Source organism: Nerophis lumbriciformis, linkage group LG21 (assembly GCF_033978685.3).
Source record: "Nerophis lumbriciformis linkage group LG21, RoL_Nlum_v2.1, whole genome shotgun sequence".
Lineage (NCBI taxonomy): Eukaryota > Metazoa > Chordata > Actinopteri > Syngnathiformes > Syngnathidae > Nerophis > Nerophis lumbriciformis.
In genome coordinates, this window is record NC_084568.2 from 14,948,001 (window position 1) to 14,975,504 (window position 27,504).

At 38.9% G+C, this 27,504-nt stretch overlaps 1 protein-coding gene across 5 annotated transcripts in view; it reads left to right on the forward strand.

Moving 5' to 3' along the window:
• The first annotated feature begins 290 nt into the window (after positions 1-290).
• Positions 291-27,504, forward strand: part of arnt (aryl hydrocarbon receptor nuclear translocator) — a 47,243-nt gene continuing 20,029 nt past the window's right edge. For all 5 annotated transcript variants that reach the window (XM_061982884.2, XM_061982883.2, XM_061982885.2 and 2 more), the window contains exons 1-10: positions 291-514; positions 3,948-4,041; positions 8,768-8,806; positions 10,780-10,830; positions 14,417-14,630; positions 21,385-21,598; positions 21,680-21,782; positions 21,857-21,922; positions 22,005-22,090; positions 22,161-22,237. In XM_061982884.2, the coding sequence (XP_061838868.1) occupies positions 478-514; positions 3,948-4,041; positions 8,768-8,806; positions 10,780-10,830; positions 14,417-14,630; positions 21,385-21,598; positions 21,680-21,782; positions 21,857-21,922; positions 22,005-22,090; positions 22,161-22,237 (981 nt within the window). In that variant the 5' untranslated portion in view covers positions 291-477. The remainder of the gene's footprint in view (positions 515-3,947; positions 4,042-8,767; positions 8,807-10,779; positions 10,831-14,416; positions 14,631-21,384; positions 21,599-21,679; positions 21,783-21,856; positions 21,923-22,004; positions 22,091-22,160; positions 22,238-27,504) is intronic.

Below are 27,504 nucleotides of genomic sequence, written 5' to 3' on the forward strand. Positions count from 1 at the left end.
ATATTTATTAATATATGCATATGCATTAATATCATATTGATATATATATATCAATTGACGTGAGACAATTCTACTTCCATAAAAGGCAAATGGGGCGGAGTCGAGCGCGGATTTCCCAAATCGTGACGTCATGTGCACTGTCCAATAGGAAAAGAGAAAACAAAAGAATGCTCGCGCACTGCTAGCTTGGAGCGCCATCTTCCACCGACAGGGTGTTTCAGCCGAGAGTAAGCACCCAAGGGGGCCGACAGGAGTTCCGGCGTTTATTTCTCCCCCCCCCGCCCCCTTCCTTCCAAACCCAGGCGGCTGCTTAAAAAAAAAAAAAGCCTCCGGCCATGGCTCGGCGCCCGCATTAACGCCGAATAAGTGTGGACAACGCCGCGGTGCTAGCAGTTAGCTTGCAGCTAGCTCGCTAGCAAGGGGAGGAGCTGGGATTTGTACATATTTGTTTTGTGCTGCTGCACAATACTTTTGTTCATGTTCTTCCACACGGACATGGCATCTCCGAACCAAGGTAAAGTGACACCAAACTCCACGGGATATACTGCCAAACACGCGGCCTTACATTTGCTCTTAGTTCCAACGCCTCTTTTCACACTTTACTAAAGATAGCGTGACAGCGACGGCTAAGTTAGCCTCGCTAGCAGCAATGCTAATGCCACAGTGCAGATAAGGTTGCATAATCCTGTTAACTTGATTGATTGACAAGTTTATTGACATCTTAAAGAATTGAATCCACGTAATGCTTTAAAAAGGCAAATGGATGGCACAAAAATCGAAAAGGCTTGTTTCCATTGTGGTCCATTAAATATTCATCACATTTGATACATTCAATTATAATAACCTGTAACATGAACATAAACAAATACTAAAAAAAAAAAAAAAAAAAGTATAATTTATGTACAGCACGGCGGTAGAGGGGTTAGTGCGTCTGCCTCGCAATACGAAGGTCCTGGGTTCGATCCTGCGCTTCTGTGTGGAGTTTGCATGTTCTCCCCGTGACTGCGTGGGTTTTTGATTGATTTATTGATTGCAACTTTTATTAGTAGATTGCACAGTACAGTACATATTCCGTACAATTGACCACTAAATGGTAACACCCGAATACGTTTTTCAACTTGTTTAAGTCCCAAGTAAATCAATTCATGGTACAAATATATACTATCAGCATAATACAGTCATCACACAAGTTAATCATCAGAGTATATACATTGAATTATTAACATTATTTACGATGTGAGGGGGCGGGGGGTTGATATCAGCACTTCAGTCATCAACAATTGCATAATCAGGGAAATGGACATTGAAACATTGTAGGTCTCACTTGGTAAGATATGTACAGCGAGCAGTGAACATAGTGAGTTCAGAAAGCATAAGAACAAGTATATACATTTGATTATTTACAATCCGGGGAGGGGGGAGGGTGTTAGTCAAGGGTTAAAGTTGCCTGGAGGTGTTCTTTTAGTGCGGTTTTGAAGGAGGATAGAGATGCACTTTCTTTTACACCTGTTGGGAGTGCATTTCATATTGATGTGGCATAGAAGGAGAATGAGTTAAGACCTTTGTTAGATCGGAATCTAGGTTTAATGTGGTTTGTGGAGCTCCCCCTGGTGTTGTGGTTATGGTGGTCATTTACGTTATGGAAGTTGTTTGACATGTACTTCGGTATCAGGGAGGTGTAGCGGATTTTATAGACTAGGCTCAGTGCAAGTTGTTTTACTCTGTCCTCCACACTGAGCCAGCCCACTTTGAGGAAGTGGGTAGGAGTGAGGTGTGATCTGGGGTGGAGGTCTAGAAGTAATCTGACTAGCTTGTTCTGGGACTCCAGCTTCCTCCCACCTCCAAAGACATGCACCTGGGGATGTGTTGATTGGCAACAGTAAATGGTCCCTAGTGTGTGAATGTGAGTGTGAATGTTGTTTGTCTATCTGTGTTGGCCCTGCGATGAGGTGGCGACTTGTCCAGGGTGTACCCCACCTTCTGGCCGAATACAGCTGAGATAGGCTCCAGCACCACACCGCGACCCCGAACGGGACAAGCGGTTGAAAATGGATGGATGTACATATACACAGTATACATGTCAGGTGATTTGAAAAACAATATATACAAAAAATGGGGGTGGGTTTATACACTATGTACATGACACTATGTACATGACTACCAAGAGTGTGAAAATGAGAAAATGTATATACACTATAACTAGAGATGTCCGATAATGGCTTTTTTGCCGATATCCGATATTTCGATATTGTCCAACACTTAATTACAGATTCCGATATCAACCGATACCGATATATACAGTCGTGGAATTAACACATTATTATGCCTAATTTTGTTGTGATGCCCCGCTGGATGCATTAAACAATGTAACAAGGTTTTCCAAAATAAATCAACTCAAGTTATGGAAAAAAATGCCAACATGGCACTGCCATATTTATTATTGAAGTCACAAAGTGCATTATTTTTTTTAACATGCCTCAAAACAGCAGCTTGGAATTTGGGACATGCTCTCCCTGAGAGAGGTTGAGGTGGGGGGAGGAGGGGGGGGGTGTATATTGTAGCGTCCCGGAAGAGTTAGTGCTGCAAGGGGTTCTGGGTATTTGTTCTGTTGTGTTTATGTTGTGTTACGGTGCGGATGTTCTCCCGAAATGTGTTTGTCATTCTTGTTTGGTGTGGGTTCACAGTGTGGCGCATATTTGTAACAGTTTTAAAGTTGTTTATACGGCCACCCTCAGTGTGACCTGTATGGCTGTTGACTAAGTATGTGTTGCATTCATTTGTGTGTGTAAAAAGCCGTAGATATCATGTGATTGGGCCGGCACGCAAAGGCAGTGCCTTTAAGGTTTATTGGCGCTCTGTACTTCTCCCTACGTCCGTGTACCACTCTGTACAGCGGCGTTTTAAAAAGTCATACATTTTACTTTTTGAAACCGATACTGATAATTTCCAATATTAAATTTTAAAGCATTGATCGGCCGATAATTTCGGCAGTCCGATGTTATCGGACATCTCTAACTATAACCACATACCTGTATAAACCTGCTTGATGCTTCGAAGATCAACTTTGGTTCCAATCAGGTAGAGGTTGAGTTTAGCCATGATTTTATGGCAGTTTTAAAATTCAGTAGGGAAGTTGGAATTTTAAGGTCTGTTGGTAGTGCATTCCATTGTGCAGTGGCAAAATAGTAGAATGCATTTTTTCCCATGACAGTCTTGAATTTGGGGGGGGACGAGGTCTGAGGAACTCCCTCTCGTGTCGTGCCTGTGAGCATCACTTCCATCCCATCCATTTTCTACCGCTTGTCCCTTTTTGGATCGCGGGGGGTGCTGGAGTTTATCTCAGCTGCATTCGGGCGGAAGGCGGGGTTCACCCTGGACAAGTCGCCACCTCATCGCAGGGCCAACACAGATAGACAGACAGACAACATTCACACTCACATTCACACACTTGGGCCAATTTAGTGTTGCCAATCAACCTATCCCCAAGTGCATGTCTTTGGAGGTGGGAGGAAGCCGGAGTACCCGGAGAGAACCCACGCAGTCACGGGGAGAACATGCAAACTCCACACAGAAAGATCCCGAGCCCGGGTTTTTTTAACTCAGGACTTCTCAGGACCTTCGTACTGTGAGGCACATGCACTAACCCCTGTACCACCGTGCTGCCCGTGAGCATCACTTACTCTGGTGAAATAGTACTCGGGGGCAGTTTCTCCGAGTATTTTGAATAACAGGCACATTGCGATTTGGTGTACTCTTTCCTCAACTCTAAGCCATCCCAATTTGGTAAACTGTGTGCTACAGTGCACGTCGTATGTGCAATATATGAATAATAATCATCCAGTTCAGCTCAGGCTTGACATTGGACATGCATACTCCCTGTTGTTATTATGTTCAGCGATCGGAGCGAGCTCACCTGTCATTTCTGCAACATTGTCTGCTATTTATAGATTTAACAGACCCCAGTCTGGGATTGGGTGCAAGTGGCACCCAAGCAAGCGGTGGGGCCGTCGTTCCAAAGGGGAGCAACAAGAGACGAGCAGCGTGAGTATTGCAGTGTTGTTATTATTCAGCATGCATGTAAGAACTACTGTACTTTTACTTGAATTTATAACCTGTGTGAAGTTGCCTTGTCAAAATCTACCCAAACGTGTCCCAGTAGTTTGTGCTGCAAACACTTTAAGACCAACTCTTATAGTTGTTTTTGTCAGTGTTTTTCAACCTTTTTTAAGTCAAGGCCCATTTTCTGCGTTTAAAAATCTGGAGGCTTCGGAACCCCTAAAGCAGTGGTTCTCAAAGTGGGGGGGCGCGATTGACGATAAGTTTTTTTTAAATTATTTTTTTATACAAATACATATGTCATTTAATTTAAAAAACCCAGACAAGCATCAAATAAACATACTATAAAAAGAGGAATAAATAATGTCTCCTACGGTGGAACACCATCTCTATAATAAACAAATTGCGTTGTACCGCTCACCCACCGCAAGTCAGAAAGCAGAAGACACAAACCTCGCTGAATATCAGAAAGTAAACCATAACCAACAATGCATCACTATAGCTCTTGTCTCAAAGTAGCTGTACTGTCACGACCTGTCACATCGCACCGTGACTTATTTTGAGTTTTTTGCTGTTTACCTGTGTAGTGTTTTAGTTCTTTTCTTGCGCTCCTATTTTGTTGGCTTTTCCTGTTTTGTTGGTATTTTTCTGTAGCATTTTCATATCTTCCTTAAGTGCTATTCCCCGCACCTGCTTTGTTTTAAGCAATCAAGATTATTTCAGTTGTTGCTATCCTTCTTTTGTGGGGACATTGTTGATTGTCAAGTCATGTTCGGATGCACTTTGTGGAGGACGTCTTTGCTCCACAGTAAGTCTTTGCTGTTGTCCAGCATTCTGTTTTTGTTTACTTTGTGGCCAGTTCAGTTTGTTTCATATTGGGATTACGACAAACAATCGTCGTCTCACACGACCTACTGATATGGAAGAGTATTACATAGTTACGCTGCCGATGTCTAGACAGCACCGACACTCATTATTATGTGCAAACTATAATGACTGGTTTGCAAAAAAACATTTTTAACCCAAATCGGTGAAATTATATATTCTCCCACGGCACACCAGACAGGCTGTATCTCACGGCACAGTGGTTGAAAAACACTGGTTTATGTTATTAATGTTGTAGGATGCATAACCAGTCCTATAAAACGTTAACGTAAAAACTATACTAGTTAGATGAAAAATGTTTGCAGCACAAACAATTGGGGCGATTTTGGCAATGTTGGAGGGCTGGTTATGAATAATAACATGTTAATAACATTAAAAAAACATAACACGATCATAATGATTAAAAAAGTTAATTACATAAAAACTATAATAGTTAGACCAACAGTTGTTGCAGTGCATACATTTGGGACTGGTATGGGGAGGTTCTGACAAGGTCGGGGGGGGTTGCATATGAATAATACAACGTGAATAACATAACTATAATAGCTAAACCAGAAAATCGCATTTGGGTAGATTTTGACAAGGTGGGGGGCTGGTTATGAATAGTTAATAATAATAATAACATCAACGAATGGCACTAGGGTGTATTAGATTTTGACAAGGTGGAGGGCCAACTTTACACAGGTTTGAATTCAGGGCTTTTCAAAGTGTGGCACAGCGAATGTTTCTCCGCTCCTTCCAAAAAAAATTTCTTTTTGGTAGAGCATATTTTGGGGAGTTTTCTGCCCACTCAGTTTTCAAAGTGACCCCAGGGGGGCATTTGGTATACTTTTAGATATTACCGCACACTAGGAATCGCCGATATGGCCAAAAATCTATATTGCGATATATATTGCAGCTTCCTGCGATAATGATATTCATCAATATATATTTTTTGGCATGTAAATAACAATAGAAACATTTCAAACCCAGTTACAGAGGCTTCTAAATTGACTGTTGATGTACGCAATAACATATTACATCATTTTCTCAAAGCTATTATTAATCTACTTGCTGCTTTACTGGTAATATCTTGTTACTTTCTGTTGAAACATGGTTGTACAGTGGAACCTCGATTTAGAAACTTAATTGGTTCTTGGACAGGGTTCGTAAATAGAAAGGGTCGTATAGTGAAGCAGCCTTCTCCATAAGAAATAATGTAAATATGAACTGTCCTGTATGCGCTGCTCTGCAAACACGCGCATACACACAGAAGTCCCTTTGGTGCTCTCACAAACGATCAGAAATCACACAAATCTTTAACTTTAACAGCCATATTGCTACAATAATCAACATTTAAAAAAAGCAAAATCGACCCACATTTACATCGACAGAGGAGCTGAAGAGAAAGCAGAAGGCAAAGGGAGAAGGAAGGGCAGGGATTGTGTGTGTGTGCATGCGTGCAGCTTGAAGGACATGCTGCTAAATGAGAGAAAATCTTCGCCGCCGCAGTGAAATAAGTCTGCTTTGGCATATTTTTCCAGAAAACTCAGTTTTCACACAAACATCACAATTAAAACTTGCTGTGGTACAAAGCCAATTCTTTCATACTTGTGAGCGCCAATAATGTACTCCTCACAAATAGACTTTTGTTTAACTCCACAGCGATCCCCCCCCCCCCCCCCCCCCCCTCATTCCACGCTGGTCTGTTGTCTTTTTGGTACTCATATTGAGTTAGCAAAATGGACAAAAGGTGAAAAAAACAGTAAAGGCACACCTACAGAAGCGCTGAGAAGTGACTAGTCGTGTACTGGCAGTAAGTGATGTGGAGGGCTATGCCTTCACAACCATGCTGCGCCCTGCTTTTTGTCTGCAGGCGTGACACAAAATGAGTTAAATGAAGTGTTTGTACTCAGGGACTGGGTTTGCACACAGAGGCATATTTGGCTGCATCTAAAAGTGAATCATTCTAAAAGTACGCAAACAGAGGGGTTTGTAAATTGAGGTTCTGATACAGACACTTTCTGCAAATATACCTAATGCGTCTGGTAAAATGTGGAAAGTAGTGTCGAATCATCTTTAAAATCCCAGAGCAAAAGAAATGATGGCATTATTATGCATCTTTTTTATATTCAACTCTGTATGTGTCTCAAAAAAGCCTACAATAAAATGATACATACACTTGTTTAAAAACACTGAGTGATTAATTTTAATTGCCAGTAATTTCTAAAATAAATGACAGTATGAGTGAGCACAGCACAGTGTTCCGCTGCGCTTGCACATCACATACTTACCTAAGCGGAAGAAAAAGCAGTTCCCACCAATTGCAACTACAAAACTGAAACAAAACAATTATAATGCCATTGTAAGTTAATAAAACAGACACTTGGAAAAGTGTTAGAATATTAGTTAATTCTAACGATGCTAGCTTTATTACATTACAATAGCACGTACAAATATGCATGCCGGTTTAGTAAGTAAGAATTGTTTTAGTTGTATTTTAAAACTTATAAACGTTGTTTGGAGTGATGAATGAAGAATCCATACGAGTAGAAACTGAACAGCACTTCTCCTTCCGGTTTAAAGTCTAAAAAGAAGGGCACTGCAGCACCTGCAGTGAGCAAACTCGTTCAAAAGATGGCGCCATAGCAGAAACAATAACACACCTTTTATTGTCTTTGCTTGTTTTTTTAAACTATTTGTATTATGGTTGTCAGCGAAGAAAACTCCATAAATTAGCGACACTGTTTTATAAGCCGCAGGGTCCAAAGCGTATAAAAAAAGTAGCGGCTTATAGGACGGAACTTTCAGTATATTGCGGAACCCTATTGTACACAAGTCTGCTTTGTGACCTATAATATAAATCCAATCCCTTTTACTTATATAGCACTATTAACAACATAACTGTTTCCAAAGTGTTGCACATAAAGGAAACCATAAAAAGTAATTAAATTACAAGTATTTAAAATAAAACAAGTAAAAAAACAAATCAATAAAAGAGAATAAAACATTAAAATACAAATCAATAAAATAGAATAAAACAATAAAAAACAAGTCAATAAAATAAAAATAAATAAGCGTTATTTTATTTAAATTGTCAGGCTACAATGTTACTACCCACAGGACTTCAATCTGTTTTGTTTGGGGGTAGGGGGCTGATGTTCACACCTAAATATTTAATTTGCATAATATGCCGTGACGCATTTGTAACAAAACAAACACATTACATATGTTTAAAACCACAAATTAACATTTTTCTGTCACTTCTTTTTGTTTTATTTTCTTTTTGGACACTTTTTGTTTTTATTATTGTTGCCAAAAAAATGAGCCGCCTTTGAGTGCTTTAAGATGGTTGGACAGGGGCAAGAGTGATATGTCGTCACCAAAAGAATCTTGAGCACATTTGTCCCTGGCCGCTTTTTTGAAAAAGAGGTTATTTCGGGGTCTGATTACTTGCTAAATATAATGACTGCGTCGTTAAGTTGGCAACAGTGATCCCTCCTGCTTTGTGTTTTTATTCTCTGGCAGAACAGGTGTGTGATGTGTTTATGAGCGAGGGCAAACAGGTAGCACCAAACGATGTATGGAAAACACTGAGCCTACATTGGATTGGCTTTAGCTTCTTGAAAGTATCAAAACAACTCCACCCCGCCCGCTTTTTTATATTTTCCTGGATGCGCCCTTTTGCCGGACACACTTAGCTTGGTTTGCTTTTCCTTATTTTGCTCAAGCTATCCCTGAAGTCCGCCAGATGTGGCCTGCCTCACATTTTGAAAAGCACTGCCTATGATTTTTGACTTTGCACACACTGGTACTGCTATTTCTGCGTGTGTTCTTTGTGTTACAGCCCGGATTTTGATGACGACGAAGGAAGCAAGTTGTTCAGGTATTTAAGTTGCATCATGGATTGCTTACAGTAGATCCCTGCCTATTTGTGCTTCATCATTTGCTCGCTTTTCTTTAAATAATGGGAAATAATTAGCTATTGTTTATGCCCACCACTGTTGTGAGGGCCACGTTTCCAAAAAGTTAAGGAATTCTCCCTTCACTATTCGTCTTGATTTTTCGTCTATTTATTTTCATATCAGAGTTATACACATTTCAGGAGGGAAAAAGCTTTGTGTACAATGTGAAGCAGCTGACAATTTTATAGTAAAATTTACGGTGTTTTTTACACCAAATAAATTGAAAGATGGTACCACTGTTATTTTACAGTAAAATCCTGGTGAAAGAACTGCCAGTTACCGTAAAATGTTGTTTTTCTTTACAGTGCATTACTGTAAATTGAAAAGCGGCACCATTGTTATTTTTATTGTAAAATTCTGGCGATTGAGCTGCCAGATTTTTTATTGTCAAATCTACCGGTACTTCTTTTTTTTCTTTTTTTTACACAAGGCTTATTTTTCCCTTAACATCTGTTACTGTAATATAAAAATAAATATACCAAAAATTAAGTTCTCAGGAACATACAAAAAAAGACAAATAGTGATTGGAGAAGTCCAGCCCCGTCGAGTGTTTTTACAGCGTGGGTCTCAAACTTGAGGTCCTGTAAAAACTATGATTATTGATATTTTTTAATGACCTGTAGAAAATAAGAACCAGAAAAAATATATATTAAATGTAAACATTTTTACTTTACCTTCCTCTGATTATAATCCCTTCAGCTATCAAGGCAGAAAGGAAAGGAAATGTCAACACAAGCATGGAAAACAATCAATGTAAACGTAATCGTAAAATCGCATTCAACACTTAACAATGACCTCTTAAAATGAAGGTGCAAAAATAAGGAATATGTAAGAAATGCTTAATAAAGTGTAATAAAATAGTGCAAAGTGTGAAAATGTAAACAGAGAGAAACCTGAGAAGAACTATTTTCTGCAGGATTAGTGCCAGGAAGGTACAGCTGTGCTCTTAAGGGTGAGCGTGGCTAAGGTGGCGTAGTATTACCGGTCTTCATTTTTACTTTCACTTCTCACTCCATGCAAAGAATCAACCGCGAGACAACAAGATGGCGCAACCAAACTTGCTGGCGTGTCACTCCCACTGATCAGTGATCGTTTCCTGCGTTGCTCGATTACCACAGAGCGAGTGCCTTTGTTCATGCAACTAACCTTGTTTTGCAACTTCGATTTTCTTTCGATAAAGAAAAAAAAATATTGAACGTCTTGTTCAACGCATTTTGTATTTACCGGTATATAAATTACGTGTCTACAGCCTTATGTATTGATATATTTTTATCGCCCAGCCCTACCGCCAAATATGATAACTATATAGCCAACTACAATGCATACTCAAAATCTTACTCTTGATTTAAATGGCATTCAACATTATATTTAACTGAGTTAGAGTTTTCCAGGTCTAAACCTTGTCAAATGATATGAAAGCACAAAGAGGATCATTTTATTTAACACATAAATCAGTACAGGCTAAGCAAGGTTTAGGTCCGGCTAAATAAAAAATAAATAATATATACCAAATGTACTGCGAAAGAAGGGACTCATGAAAAACTGATTAAAAATACAATTACCGGTATTACATTGTTGCACTTAGGAAACTTTGCCATGACTTTTGCTGCAGAATTCTTGTGATTGTGAACTGAGTGATGTGTGACTGCCACTAGTAGTGGAAAAATCTTAACACAATGGAGTACCATACGGACCACAGCTGAGAAAAATGTTTTGTGCCGCAGGCCCATGATTATGAAACACTGGTGTAAACTACATCATAAAATTAGACATTTTTTGGAGTGCGCTGTTTTTCGCCATTCTCTGAAGGTTTTAGAATGTAACTGTAGTGAATAGCAGGGATCTACAGTACATAGTGTGGAATTGTGAAGCTGATGGCTGACTGCTTTATCAGGTGTGACGACGACTCGGGAGGGCCCAACAACGACAAAGAGCGCTTTGCTAGGTAGGACCATGAATTGGGGCTTGAGTGTGTGTGACATCCCTCTTGTTTGAAAGGTCTTTTTTTCTATCTTGCTTCTTGGCTCCACTTTTTGTGGCTAGGTTTCATTTTCAGGTTTTTGGAAGCCGATCAAAATATTGGAGATAGGGAAAAACTACCCAGGTATGGCCTGTACGCGCCACCATGGAAGGCTACCTCCTGCCTGGATCAATATTTCATGCATTGATTTAGGTGTTTTTTGTCTGATAACTGGTATATATTTTCCAATCAAAATGCCTCTCAGTGTTTCCCATATAGGCTTTTACTTGTGGCGAGCAACCACAAGTTTAAAAAAAACAGCAACTAACACTTCACCTCCCAGGTGATATATTTGCTTTCATCTCCTGCAATTATGTTCCACAAAACATTGACTACATGATTGGTTTTAAAATTAAGATTTTATGAGTAAATTTAAGGCCACAAGTAAAAATTTAATAAAATAAAAAAAGTTCAAAATTTTGCGATACAGTAACACTTCCAGGTGATATGTGCTTCCATCTCCTGCAATTTGTGTGTGTGTGTGTGTGTGTGTGTGTGTGTGTGTGTGTGTGTGTGTGTGTGTGTGTGTGTGTGTGTGTGTGTGTGTGTGTGTGTGTGAATATATGTATATGTGTGTGAATATATGTGTGTATATACATAAATATATGTATGTATTGATATATATATATATATATATATATATATATATGTGTGTGTGTGTGTGTGTGTATCTATGTATATACTCTATTTGTGTATATATGTATTTGTATATGTGTCTATGTATATTTGTGTGTATATATGTATGTACATATATATATGTGTGTGTGTATATGTATTAGAGATGCGCGGTTTGCGGACACAACCGCGGAGTCCGCGGATAAACCGCGGGTCGGGCGGGTAAAAATATATTTTAAATAGATGCGGGCGGTTGGCGGTTGAACCAATTCGGAAATATATATACATAGTTAAATGTTGTTACCCACATACGAAAAACGAGCAGCACTCTTTGAAACAGTCAATTATTCACCAGGCACTGCAGCACAACACAACAGAAGAAGAAGAAAAAAAGAAAAAGATGGCACCGCGTCCCAGCAACAAGTGGCGCAAGTGAATGCTCCTTCAGCGCAGCAGGGCGCATTTTAGAGGCCAGGCGCTCTCGCATGAATCCTGGCACTGTAGATGCCATTTTATTCCTGCATAGTGCTAACAAAAAAAAAAGTAAGTAGACATACGGTTGGATATGTTAAACGAATTAGTCTACGTTACCTATAGGCTTTACCAAATAAGCCCATGTCTAACCTATATTGAGTTCGGTCAGCTAAATAATTTTGATGGTTACGTGTTGTTTGGGCGCACTACAATGCAAAGGAATTAAGGCAATTGCGTTGTTTATTGTGGTTTTTTTCTATTCGAGATATACTACTATGTGTGAATAATTATTTGGCTTCGCTTTCAAGTGAAGCGCATCTCCGATTGGCGACAATGTAAGGCTATTTAGCCTGCTTTGTTTGTCGCGACCGTCTATTTTCATTATAATTCAAGTTTGATGATAAAGTGCAGTCTGATGGGTTTGATTTCCCCCCTTCAGCTATTTGCCTTGGCCAATAAGTTGCAGGTAATTTATTATTATTATTTATTTTATTTATTTTTGTTTAAATAGAGATGACATACATATGTTATTGTATAATTTAAGTTTGTGCGCGTGATTGACAGCCTAAGGCTTATGAGGCACATTTTTTATTTATTTTTTTATTTCAACTTAAAAACGTATGTGCCTATGCCTACAACATAGGCTATGTGTTTATCTTTATTTTCCTGCCTGTCGTTGACAATGGAGATTGTCTGATATTTTGTCATGGCTGCAGATCAATCAATAAAGGTTCATCTTTGTCGCGAAATTGTTCACTGCTTCACTGTGCTCCTCGTCCCTATTTGAGCATTATAACGTTAACAAGTTAATATTCATTTAAATAAATTCAGAACATTTTTTTTACCTAACGAAAATATAGGCCTAGTCTTTCTAAAACATTTTTTTAACTTCTTAAAAGCCTTGTTCTGCTTGCTGCAACTGCGCACACAAAGTGTGAGGAACGCACTCCTGATCTGAGGGCATTGGCAACAATAGTCAACACTTTCTTAATGGAAATGACAATAATATTATAATAATGATAAATAATATTATCACGCATTAATATCTCTTAGCCACTAATGCGTGGCCAAGAGATATTAATGCGTGGCACGCATTGAATGTCTCTGCGGCATTGGATCAGTCTCCTTTCTTTAACAGGCAAAAGCTTTCTAACCTCACTAATGTCTTGCATCGTCTATATTAGATATATAACAACGGGCGGATGGCGGGCGGGTGTGGTTTTGATAAAATGTTGGTTCGGATGGATGGCGGATGGATGACGACTTTTGTGATGCGGTTGCGGATGAAATAATTGGCTATCCGCGCATCTCTAATATGTATATATAATATATATGTATTTATATATATATATATATATGTACTGTATGTATATACTGTATATGTGTGTGTATTTATGTATATGTGTCTATGTATATTTGTGTGTGTGTGTATGTATGTATGTGTATATATGTATATATACTGTATATATATATATATATATATATATATATATATATATACTGTGTGTATATGTATATATATATATATATATATATATATATATATATATTGAGGTTATATTGAGGTATATATATATATATATATGTGTGTGTATATATGTGTATATGTATTTATATATGTACGTATGTGTCTGTGTATATTTGTGTGTATATATGTATGTGTGTATATATATATATACATATATATATATATATATATATGTGTGTGTATGTATATGTGTATATATATATATATATATATATATATATATATATATGTCTGTGTGTGTGTGTGTGTGTGTATGTATATATGTGTCTATGTATATTTGTGTGTATATATATGTATGTATATATATATATGTGTGTATATGTATATATATATATGTATATATGTATGTATATATATATGTGTGTATATGTATGTATATATATATATATATATATATATATATATATATATATATATATATATATATATATATATATATATATATATATATATATATATATGTGTGTGTGTGTGTATATATAATGTTCTTTTTTAGCGAAAGGAGCTGGTTGTCTTGCATAGGTTCACTTACAATTCAGCTTTATGTGAGTCTGCTAATCCTTTGCTTTTTATTTCTCCTTTCTCAGGTTGTCTGAAAGTTTTCTCTCTGCTCTCGCTCTCTTTGGCTGTCATAAACCAGCCTCTCTTGCTTTATCACGTCTATTCTCTCCATGGGTTTTATTTGGAACAAGTCATTGTTGTTTACAGCATCTACAGTCAAGGCTATGATTTAAATATCCTTATGTCATCCTCACCTCTTCTTCCTAAATGACATGCTTCTACATCACAACATTGACTCTAAACTCTACTCCACGTTGTCCACCCGCCCCATCTCGCTCTCCCTCTTTTTCCTGTCCTCCTCGTCTGCGTTCCTCCCTCGTCTTCTCGCCCCAGGGAGAACCACAGCGAGATCGAGAGGCGGCGGCGAAACAAGATGACCGCCTACATCACAGAGCTGTCGGACATGGTGCCCACGTGCAGCGCGCTCGCACGGAAGCCCGACAAGCTCACCATCCTGCGAATGGCCGTGTCGCACATGAAGTCTCTGCGGGGGAGCGGCAACACCAACCCGGACGGCTCCTACAAGCCTTCCTTCCTCACTGACCAGGTAAGGAGAATTACAACCCACTCATTGGGTTTACACATGCCATCACTCACTGTTGGGAGTGGCCTGGTACAACATGTTTAGTTGCAATAGGATACTGATATTAACCTGATACGATATCAGCAGGACTCATCCTACATACTTTTATTATTTTGTAGTGCATGGTAAAGGTAGATATTAAAAATACTCAAAAAAATACTGACATATTTATGCTTTTAGAGTGGAGTGTTAATTTTTGGCAAAACTTAGTGGCCACAATATTTCATGAAGTTAAGCTCATGACGCAGTAAGTTGAATGATGCGAACATGTTTGTTACTAGATACTTTCAAATACGCTTTGGCCCTGAAGACTTTGTATGTGTAAGTAATCTGCAACTATAATTATGTAATACTTGTGAATATTGACAAATGTGCTGTTTTAGCTGCATATTGTTCAATTAAGGACACGTAGGTTTAGTTTGTGTGCTTAGCTGTTGTGTAGCTGCTAGCTCCTAGTAGCTATATAGCCTAGCATTTTAGTCAATTTCTTGACTAAAATAGAAGAAATTGTGCGCTTATTGGAGGACATTTAGATGCTAACTGACTGTCCAGCTTTGCACAAGTAAACGCGCTGCAGGACCGGTAGTAAAATGCTTCTAAAATGCCAATAAAATGTGGTACATGTCTCCTGCATGTTTGAAAACATAGCAAAACGCCACAGGTAGGAGCAGTTAATGATCATGTGTCTCTGAGATGATGCTCCGTATAGTACACGCAAAATCCTTAAATAAGGCGGTCTGCATTACTTTACCATTGCACACAGTGTTAGTAAATCGCACGCAACACACCCACTAATAGTACATGCTATTTTATAGATTGCACATGTTGATTAGCGAGTAAATCGGGCCCTTAATGTAAAGAATTGTATCATTGAATAATTCCTAACATTTTAGCTATCCAATAGATTGTATGTTTAATTTTTTATAAGAACGGCGTATTGGTGCCTAATGTATGCGCCTGCGTGCGATTGACGTTTGTTAGCCAATTTATGCTGTTCACACCTGAAGCTCCTGACAAATTAAAAAGTACTTGAATTAGACAAAGTTTAGCCTGCGAACTTTAGCTAAAATAATAGTTAAAACTATTTTTCACTACCGCTGCAACGATTAGTTGACATTGTCGACAATAAAATTTGTCGCCGACAATTATATTTGTCAATAGTCCTGACGTCATCACTCGTGTTTTTTACCGGCGGAAGTGGGTTTGCATCGCCACTCGCAAAAACATTGCCAGTTATAACATGTCAAGTGTGAGAACATGTCCTCTTATTCTTGTTAAAAACATGAATACCTTGCTCATTTTGCAAAGAGAACCTTGTTTTTATGGCAGTACATCTGTGATACGCGAGCGTTTAAAGCGGAGGCTCGATGTCGGACATTTGAAGGGAAGATGCATCTCAACCTCCGTAAGAGTGTTACCGTACCTTATGCCTTGCTAGCTAGCTAGCAGATGTGAGACAAAGTTGTGTAAAATATATATAATATAATAATTTTAGCCAAAGTCAGCCAGCTACATCAATTCAAGTACGTTTTAAAGCAGTGTCAATTTGAAATGCCGATTAAAAAGGGTACAATAACAACAGCGCGCACAAACACGCACATACAGACAGACAGGCACCAATGCGGAGGTATCATAAGATTAAACATGCAATCTATTAAATAGCCAATATTTTAAGAAATAATCAAATATAGAATTCTACACACAGAGTCTAGTAGAGTGCTAAAACTGCCAAGAGTTAATCAATAGGCAATATATCAGTGTGCAGCTTTTTAAACATCACAAAATGTTTTTCTTTTTGAGGAAGTTGGATTTTGTGCTTTGTTGTTTGTTGTCATTGCTGCTATTCTGTTTTTTAGCAGTTTGTTTTTCTCTTAAATTGACAACATTTTATTAGTCATTTTAATTGTTGTAACAGCTGAATGAGCAGCACAAATACAGTAAAAATAAATATTTATGGATGAATTAGTCATCTCTGTTGTTAATAATCACATGCCTAAAATAACTTAAGCTGCATTTAGAAGTCGATGGAAAAATTAGAGCCATTAAATATGTGTACGCTTTATCTGACAAGTCGACTAATCATTAAGTTAATCGTTGACCAATAGACTATTAAAATAATCGTTAGTTTCTGCCCTTTTCGTCACACAACTTTGTCTCACACTTGTTAGCTAGCTAGCAAGGTAACAAGCTAACAATCTTACCGAGTTGAGATCGCATCATCCAGATGTCATTTCATCGCTTCAAATACACGCGTGTCACAGATGTACTGTTTTAAAAACAAGATGTATTTTGCAAAATGAGCAAGGTATTCATGATTTGTGATGTTTTCACCCGCGCTGTTTAATCAACCACGCTGATTCGTTTCTCCCCCGGAAAAACACGAGTGATGACGTCACGTCTATTGTCGACAAATTCATTCATTGGTGACAAATTTTACTATCTATTTGAAGACGTATCGTTGCACCCCTAGACTACAGCATAGTAACTAGGACTGCAGCTATCGATTGTTTTAGTTATTAAATTAGTTTGTTTGATTCATCAATTAATCGGATAAAAAACACTATAGCCTCAATGCGTATTTTGTGAAAATAACTGAAGTAACGATTTTTCTGCTTGCCATAACCTTTTTTTCTAACAAATGCACATAATCAACATTGAAATTGCACTTTTATCATGTGTGCATTGGTAAAAGTAAAAAAAAACTGTCGCCACCACACAGTTTACAGCACCCACACACGACTACTCTCATGTGCGCTCTTTTGCAGTGGCCGTGCAGAAACTATGACGGCGTATTTAAAGTTCCATTCAGTTTATGCAGTCTGAATGTTATCAATTTTTATTAGTTACACTCATTAAACAATTAATCAAAGCAACACATCCATCCGTCCATTTATCCATTTTCTACCGCTTGTCCCATTTGGGGTCGCGGGGGGTGCTGTAGCCTATCTCAGCTGCATTCGGGCAGAAGGCGAGGTACACCCTGGACACGTCGCCACCTCATCGCAGGGCCAACACAGTTAGGCAACAGTCACACACTAAGGCCAATTTAGTGTTGCCAATCAACCTATCCCCAGGTGCATGTCTTTATATACATCAAATATTTTGTCTAATTGAATTAATCAATGAATCATTGCAGCCATAAAATTGATTATGTGATAAGTTTACATTGCATGCACATTTGCGTTGACTTGACTTGCATGTATGTATTTCTATTTTTCAAGGTGCCAGTTATGATTGATAAGCAATGGAAAAAGCAATCCCATTATTGAATGACACGTCTATGTTGCCCATGCATGTCGTGTTTGTGTACCAAAGGCTTTGACTTCGTCGATTAATCAGCCTTTCTTTTTATGTCTACTTTGCAAAATTTGTAGAATATCTCACATCTTTCTTTTTATGTCTATTTTGCCGGCTGGTAATTAGCAGTAACAATTGGAGAAATGAGCATCTCATTAGTTAGCTGACATGTCTCTGTTGCTGGTGCATGAGCCAGTGTACAATGATGGGATCCATATTGTTAGTGACCTGCAAAAGCTATGAACACGCTAGCCTACAGTATGTACAGTACAATATTGACAATCAGCAACAGTTTGAAACACATTACAGACTCCTGCTGGACTAGAGTGCAACAGCGATGACACTAACTATGCCTGGGCAGATCACACATTTTGCTGGATTATTATTTTCTCCCACAAATTACTGCCCATTAAATTACAAACCCCGTTTCCATATGAGTTGGGAAATTGTGTTAGATGTAAATGTAAACAGAATACAATGATTTGCAAATCCTTTTCAACCCATATTCAATTGAATGCATTACAAAGACAAGATATGTGATGTTCAAACTCATAAACTTTATTTTTTTTTTGTAAATAATAATTAACTTAGAATTTCATGGCTGCAACACGTGCCAAAGTAGTTGGGGAAGGGCATGTTCACCATTGTGTTACATGGCTTTTCCTTTTAACAACACTCAGTAAACGTTTGGGAACTGAGGAGACACATTTTTTAAGCTTCTCAGGTGGAATTCTTTCCCATTCTTGCTTGATGTACAGCTTAAGTTGTTCAACAGTCCGGGGGTCTCCGTTGTGGTATTTTAGGCTTCATAATGCGCCACACATTTTCAATGGGAGACATGTCTGGACTACAGGCAGGCCAGTCTAGTACCCGCACTCTTTTACTATGAAGCCACGTTGATGTAACAGGTGGCTTGGCATTGTCTTGCTGAAATAAGCAGGAGCGTCCATGGTAACGTTACTTGGATGGCTACATATGTTGCTTCAAAACCTGTATGTACCTTTCAGCATTAATGGGGCCTTCACAGATGTGTAAGTTACCCATGTCTTGGGCACTAATACACCCCCATACCATCACAGATGCTGGCTTTTCAACTTTGCGCCTATAACAATCCGGATGGTTCTTTTCCTCTTTGGTCCGGAGGACACGACGTCCACAGATTCCAAAAACATTTTTGAAATGTGGACTCGTCAGACCACAGAACACTTTTCCACTTTGTATCAGTCCATCTTAGATGAGCTCAGGCCCAGCGAAGCCGACGGCGTTTCTGGGTGTTGTTGATAAACGGGTTTCGCCTTGCATTGGAGAGTTTTAACTTGCACTTACAGATGTAGCGACCAACTGTAGTTACTGACAGTGGGTTTCTGAAGTGTTCCTGAGCCCATGTGGTGATATCCTATACACACTGATGTCGCTTGTTGATGCAGTACAGCCTGAGGGATGGAAGGTTTAGCTGCTTACGTGCAGTGATTTCTCCAGATTCTCTGAACCCTTTGATGATATTACGGACCGTAGATGGTGAAATTCCTAAATTCCTTGCAATAGCTGGTTGAGATAGGTTTTTCTTAAACTGTTCAACAATTTGCTCACACATTTGTTGACAAAGTGGTGACCCTCGCCCCATCCTTGTTTGTGAATGACTGAGCATTTCATGGAATCTACTTTTATACCCAATCATGGCACCCACCTGTTCCCAATTTGCCTGTTCACCTGTGGGATGTTCCAAATAAGTGTTTGATGAGCATTCCTCAACTTTTATCAGTATTTATTGCCACCTTTCCCAACTTTGTCACGTGTTGCTGGCATCAAATTCTAAAGTTAATGATTATTTGCAAAAAAAAAAATGTTTATCAGTTTGAACATCAAATATATTGTCTTTGTAGCATATTCAACTGAATATGGGTTGAAAATGATTTGCAAATCATTGTATTTCGTTTATATTTACATCTAACACAATTTCCCAACTCATATGGAAACGGGGTTTGTACATTATTGTCAGCATTATGTTTAGACCAATGTAATGATAATAATAATAATGCAAATAACCCTTTTAAACAAAAACAACTTGTATTCCTCATTAGTTTTTTTACTGTTGTATTTGGAAGGTAAATAACTCTCGATTATTCTAAATAAGTAAATAAGCAATAAAAAATGGATTCTTAATCTCTGTTAACATAAATAACACTTAAATAAATATTGAACTAGAGACAACGATTGTGGATGACTGAGGGTTCACTCTGTACGTTTATTTCTGCTATTGAACAAGCGATGCACAGAGCGAAACCTCTTGCACCCTGTTTGGAAGCAAGAGACGAAGAAAACAAACACAAACAAACATGGCAATTTATCGATGCCGGCAAAAATATCAGGTTTATTTTTGTACATTGATAGAATTATTGACTTATCCATGATTGGCCCAGGCCTATATGGCACAAACACACATTGTGAGCTTAGTCAGTCCGTTAAGTGTGAGCTTTAAGCAAGGGATGTGCCGATCGACTGGCCAACGTTCAATATTGGACGATTTATTTAAAAAAAGTACATGATTGCCAATGCTGAATAATGCCTTTCAATGCTGATCACAAACGTTGATCCCCTCTGGTTAATATTGTATTTATTTTTAGTCCCTAACTGTGTATCTCCATACACAGTGTGGAGTCACGCCCCTACGTTGATAATAGTCACCTCCATTACAGCAAATAAACTGCATTTCTTAAAATCTTATCAAGTATTAAGACGAAGCTAAACATTTTACACACCAAGAGCAAGCAGGAACAGGCATGCTAATAGCTAATCTCGCTAGAAACAACAGAAGAAATAAGTGCTTAGTAACGTTTAAGATGTGTTAGTAGAAGCACGTTGTAGCAGAAACTATTAACAGGAAATTAACAAGTAGATTAATGGAGCGGGGATCATCCATAAATTGCTGGTGTCAATACCAAGGTTATTATCAGTATATGAGCGAATCAAGAGTGATTAGATCGATATTTTTATTTTCTCAAAATTGTTTTGGTTGTTTTTGTTCATGCTTAAGAATTTAGAGAATAATTTCCTGGACTAAGAATAATTTTCTAGGTCTTTGTTGTTTTTGATTTTGTTTGGTTATTGTGTACTATTAACTTTGTTTTGCTCAAACAATCGTTTGTAATATAAAATAATATGGAACTAGTTAAAATATTGTGCTGCTAGTATTAAACTGTCAATTGCACTTTCTTCCAATAAATATATATTTTTAAATTCACAGTTAATACATGCGATCGGTATCGGCTGATCTCACCCTATGATCGGAATCGGCAGCATAAATCCCCAATCGGAACATCCTGACTTTAAATGGTTTACTCTCTCAGTATAAGTTGCAAGATAAAAACATGTGAATTGGTCAAATCTATCACCAGCCGGACTTGATGCCTTCTCTATGCAGGAGCTAAAACATCTCATACTGGAGGCAGCAGACGGCTTCCTGTTCGTGGTGTCATGCGAGACCGGCCGCATCGTATACGTCTCGGACTCTCTGACGCCCGTTCTGAACCAGTCACAGTCGGACTGGCTAGGCTCATCGCTCTATGACCAGCTCCACCCAGACGACAAGGAGAAGCTGAGGGAGCAGTTGTCCACTGCAGAGAACAACAACACAGGTAAGACGCACACAGTAATAAAACATAACTGTTTGAAAGAATCATTCCAAAAAACCCAATGGTGATCTATTTTGAAAAAAGGGAGGATGTTGGACTTGAAGACAGGAACAGTGAAGAAGGAAAGCCAGCAGTCGTCGGCCAGGATGACAATGGGAGCCCGTCGCTCTTTCATATGTAGAATGAGGTGTGACACGCTTTGACACATTGGAGAAGTGTGCCTGAATGCAGCATTTGTTCATGGTCCGATTCTATTTGCAGGTGTGGCACATGTCCTGTGGAACCGATGTCCATGAACAGGCTAAATTTCCTTAGGAATAGAAACAGGTAACTAGAGCCAAGACTGTCAGGAACAATGTGACCTAGTGTTTAGAATTTGCCACTATTTGATAATTTTGCTTCAATGTAGAAATGGTTTGGGTGCAGCAAAAGAAGGAGAACCTCAGTATGTTGTGGTCCACTGTACAGGTTACATTAAGTCTTGGCCGCCTGCAGGTAAAGCCTTTCTCATCACGTGCTTTTGGTATTTTTACACAATGTGCTTTGACACATTTCCTGTTTTTAGGAGTGTCCTTATCAGACAACGAGCCAGACAACAATCAGGGGAGTCGCTACTGCCTTGTTGCCATCGGCAGATTACAGGTAGAAATACTGTAACTAATAATGTCATAAACTCATTTCAACATTTAAGTGCAGACATATCTACCACAGGATATTATTACATGGCCAAACTTGTGACTACACGGTTTCATAAGGTTTTGCAAGTTTTCTGTTATCCATGGCTTGGAAAACACTGACACACTTTTAGGATGCTCTACCGCAAATTTGCAAAAATATTAACTAACAACACTAATTAAGCATGAGCAACCTGCGGTTATGCGGACGCTACTCAGACTTGACGACACAGGTAATCAAACTCCCTCTTAAGTAATGTTGCAATTTTCAACACCAACAAAGCAAATTAAGCTTGGTAGAAAACGCTCAAACATAAAATAAGGCTGTACTCTTCCAAAATGCGCTGGCTTAATGCTAAATTACATTGGATGTGCCTTAGACAGACTACTATTAGCATTAGCGATTTTACATGGCAATTTCAACACCTCCAAATTTGGTAATGAAATCTACAACTAAGATGAATGTACAATCAAACAGCTGGAGAGTAATAAGCACAATGCTTGCAGTATAAACACTTTGTAGGGCGCAACATAACACATTCAGCTTCTTGGAAAAAAGCTACTTTCTTGTTAGACAACATAATATAAATAGCCTATACGGTACTGCCATCTAATGTCTTTAAAGTGCAACTACATTGCAAATGAGACTCAAGTGGCAAAGAAAACAAGATTTAGCAACTGGACAGCACAGTTATCACAATCATCTCATGTTCAAATGTTACATTAAAAAATAAAATGTTATCATCAAACATTTAACATTTATTAACACAAACAAAAGTACCAAAATTTGGTTCGTCGAGTACCGGTATTGATTTTGCACTGAACAGAAAGTAATTCTAGTTTGAGATTGTGTAGGTAGACAGTAATTATTTTGCTGTTCTCGCTTCATAGTGGTAATAATGAAGATAACAATACTTCAACTATGGATGTAACGATAAACTGTATTAATGATAACTGCGGTAAAACTCCAGATGGTTAGTATTACCGTTTTAAATTAAAATTATTGAAAAACTGATTGATAACTGCACTTTGATAAACTCACAAACTGACTGGCGCCATGAGCTTAAATGCTAACAGGAAAACAAGAGACATTCACGGTAAAAGACAAGCCCTAATCTAAGCTTATATAAACCTATTGCTGTCTGAGCAATTGAGTACAAAGTGATTGTTCTATACTCAGAGGAATAAGAGACACAGGTGTCTTTACGGTGTGTTCAAGGACCGCTGAACAGAGTAGGATGCCACAATGCCCAATCGCCCTCTGCTGGTCAAACTCAGGGCTACATGTATTAAAAGAGATTTGATTGCCCGAGTCAAACTGCCAAAAAACAACAGGACCACGAATACAAAATACATCACAAAGTCAGCAATTTCAATACATTCATACTTGTTTTCCAGTCGGCGTTAAAAATCCAATTTTCGTAATTAAAAAAAAAAAAATTCTGGGTCGATAGTGCCATCTTCTTCTACTCACCCTACTGTTGATTTATTGTGACACAAATGCTTGGCCGTTGCCCCTTGCGGGGTGGCGGGGGTACTGCATACATGAACAACACTAGTTTGAATGGTTTCATCAAGCCTATTTTGGTGATGTTCGCTGGGCCACATCCGGCCCGCCAAAGCTAAATGCTTTGAAAACAAGACGCAGTAACGTCTTTCCCAGTTAAAAAACAACGTACTTCAATATAAACTTAAACATTGCAACTAAGTTATTCAAGTGTGCACATTTAACCTACTAGTGGTGCTCTCTTATTACAGAGAAGAATACGGGACGGGGTTGTCTTATGGTGCGTTCAAGGACTGCTGAACAGAATAGGACGCCACAACGCCTGCTATAAATAAAAATAATAGATTTTATTCGTTACACACTTTTCATTTAAATGAATATTAAAGTGCTACAGTACAAAGCAATATTTAAAACAAAAGCTCAGACATTAAAACAGGTAAAATACTAAGACTAAAACACTATCAGTGAATCACAAAAAGCACAAAACCTGCAAAATGGGGGCTTTGCATTATTTAAAAAAAATAACTTGGTCAAATGATTTCAGTGTGTGTATGAGTACGTTTTGAGCACATTCAATAAATATTGCGATCATAATGATAACCGTAAGTATTTTGGTCATGATAACCATGAAATCATATGTTTATATCGTTACATCCCTAACTTCAACACACAACCCATTTTTCATATAAATTGTGCCTTGGGGTCGCACATTTTGTGTCGGCAAGTGGACGAACGTGTATGTCGATGTGGTCTTAGGGCATTTTTTTTTTTGGATGATAAGAACACGGTGGACCAGGACATAAGTTGGTCTGACTTAAGTGATAGCTAGCTAGCTATCTCTATATATATATTTATGTGTGTGTGTGTGTGTGTGTTTTATATGTATATATATATATATATATATATATATATATACAGGTAAAAGCCAGTAAATTAGAATATTTTGAAAAACTTGATTTATTTCAGTAATTGCATTCAAAAGGTGTAACTTGTACATTATATTTATTCATTGCACACAGACTGATGCATTCAAATGTTTATTTCATTTAATTTTGATGATTTGAAGTGGCAACAAATGAAAATCCAAAATTCCGTGTGTCACAAAATTAGAATATTACTTAAGGCTAATACAAAAAAGGGATTTTTAGAAATGTTGGCCAACTGAAAAGTATGAAAATGAAAAATATGAGCATGTACAATACTCAATACTTGGTTGGAGCTCCTTTTGCCTCAATTACTGCGTTAATGCGGCGTGGCATGGAGTCGAAGAGTTTCTGGCACTGCTCAGGTGTTATGAGAGCCCAGGTTGCTCTGATAGTGGCCTTCAACTCTTCTGCGTTTTTGGGTCTGGCATTCTGCATCTTCCTTTTCACAATACCCCACAGATTTTCTATGGGGCTAAGGTCAGGGGAGTTGGCGGGCCAATTTAGAACAGAAATACCATGGTCCGTAAACCAGGCACGGGTAGATTTTGCGCTGCGTGCAGGCGCCAAGTCCTGTTGGAACTTGAAATCTCCATCTCCATAGAGCAGGTCAGCAGCAGGAAGCATGAAGTGCTCTAAAACTTGCTGGTAGACGGCTGCGTTGACCCTGGATCTCAGGAAACAGAGTGGACCGACACCAGCAGATGACATGGCACCCCAAACCATCACTGATGGTGGAAACTTTACACTAGACTTCAGGCAACGTGGATCCTGTGCCTCTCCTGTCTTCCTCCAGACTCTGGGACCTCGATTTCCAAAGGAAATGCAAAATTTGCTTTCGTCAGAAAACATGACTTTGGACCACTCAGCAGCAGTCCAGCTCTTTTTTTCCTTAGCCCAGGTGAGACGCTTTTCGCGCTGTTTCTTGGTCAACAGTGGCTTGACACGAGGTATGCGGCAGTTGAAACCCATGTCTTTCAAGCGTCTCTTGGTGGTGGATCTTGAAGCACTGACTCCAGCAGCTGTCCACTCCTTCTGAATCTCCCCCACATTTTTGAATGGTTTTTTTTTTCACAATCTTGACCAGGGCGCGGTGATCCCTATCGCTTGTACACTTTTTCTGACCACAGTTTTTCCTTCCCTTTGCCTCTCCATTAATGTGTTTGGACACAGAGCTCTGAGAACAGCCAGCCTCTTCAGCAATAACCTTTTGTGTCTTTCCCTCCTTGTGCAATGTGTCGATGGTTGCCTTTTGGACAGCTGTCAAATCTGAAGTCTTCCCCATGTTTGTGTAGGCTTCAGAACTGGACTGAGAGACCATTTAAAGCCCTTTGCAGGTGTTTTGAGTTAATCAGCTGATTAGTTTGTGGCACCAGGTGTCTTCAAAATTTAACCCTTACACAATATTCAAATTTTGTGACACACGGAATTTTGGATTTTCAATTGTTGCCACTTCAAATCATCAAAATTAAATGAAATAAACACTTGAATGCATCAGTCTGTGTGCAATGAATAAATATAATGTACAAGTTACACCTTTTGAATGCAATTACTGAAATAAATCAAGTTTTTCCAAATATTCTAATTTACTGGCTTTTACCTGTATATATGTATATGTGTATGTATATATATGTATATGTGTATGTATATATATATATATATGTATATATATATATATGTGTGTGTATTAGAGATGCGCGGTTTGCGGACACAACCGCGGAGTCCGCGGATCGGGCGGATGAAATTAAAAAAAATAAGATTTTATCCGCTCGCGGGTCGGGTCGGGCGGATTAATTAGATTTTTTTTTTTTTTTTTTTTTTTTTTGCGGGTGGCAGTTAAACCAATTGGGAAATATATATACATAGTTAAATGTTGTTACCCACATACGAAAAACGAGCAGGCACCTGCTGCATATGCCACAACAGAAGAAAAAAAAAAAAGAGATGGACACTTTTACGGAGCGGAGAAGGCCCCCGACGCCTCGCCGGGGTCCGGGACCGAGGCCCCTTCCCCCGAGAGGGCCCCACCGGGAGCCGTAGCTGAGGCGATCCGCGAGAAGGGCCTGACGCACGTCCAGGGTCACTACCGCGCCCACCGCACCGACACCCCGCCTCGTCCGCTTTCGACGCAGCCGGCGTCACGCGCAGCAGGTAAGCAGCTTACCTGCCCGCCACCCCCGTGGCCGGGGGCTCGTAACATGGGTCACTCCGCGCGCTCCGCCCGCGCAGCTTACCTGCTTGCCACCCCTGTTGCCGGGGGCGCGTAAAAGGGGTCACTCCGCGCTCAGTGCGCTCACGAAAGGGGTGGGGCTCACCCTGGTTGATATAGAGAGCAGGACAGTGGCCATGGAATTTCATTTAAGGTTTGTGATAAACCATCAAACTCATTCGTTAAAAGGACTCTATAGTAATATAAAGCGAATTTTTTTGGACATTATCATGCAAGAAAAGTTTATTTTTGGGATCGCGATCACCGCGTAATGATTTTTAAAGGTTGCATTACATTATTAACTGTCCCATGTGATCAGCCAGTGCAATTGGAAGTCCATGCTCAATTATTGCCTCCGTAAATAAAACTTCGGCATTTATCACATCCAAAGAATCTGTTTGGGCGACGAAAAACGTTGAAAGTTTTCCACTTGTATCGCTAGCAACGGCATTAGACTTGTGTTTTTTTTGTCCCAACGTGGTCTTTTACATCGCTAATTCCTCCGTGTCCGATCGAAAAATCTTGTCTGCACAAGGTGCAATTCGCGTAGTTTTCACCCTTTTTTTTTTTTTTTATTAATATTAGATATATAACAA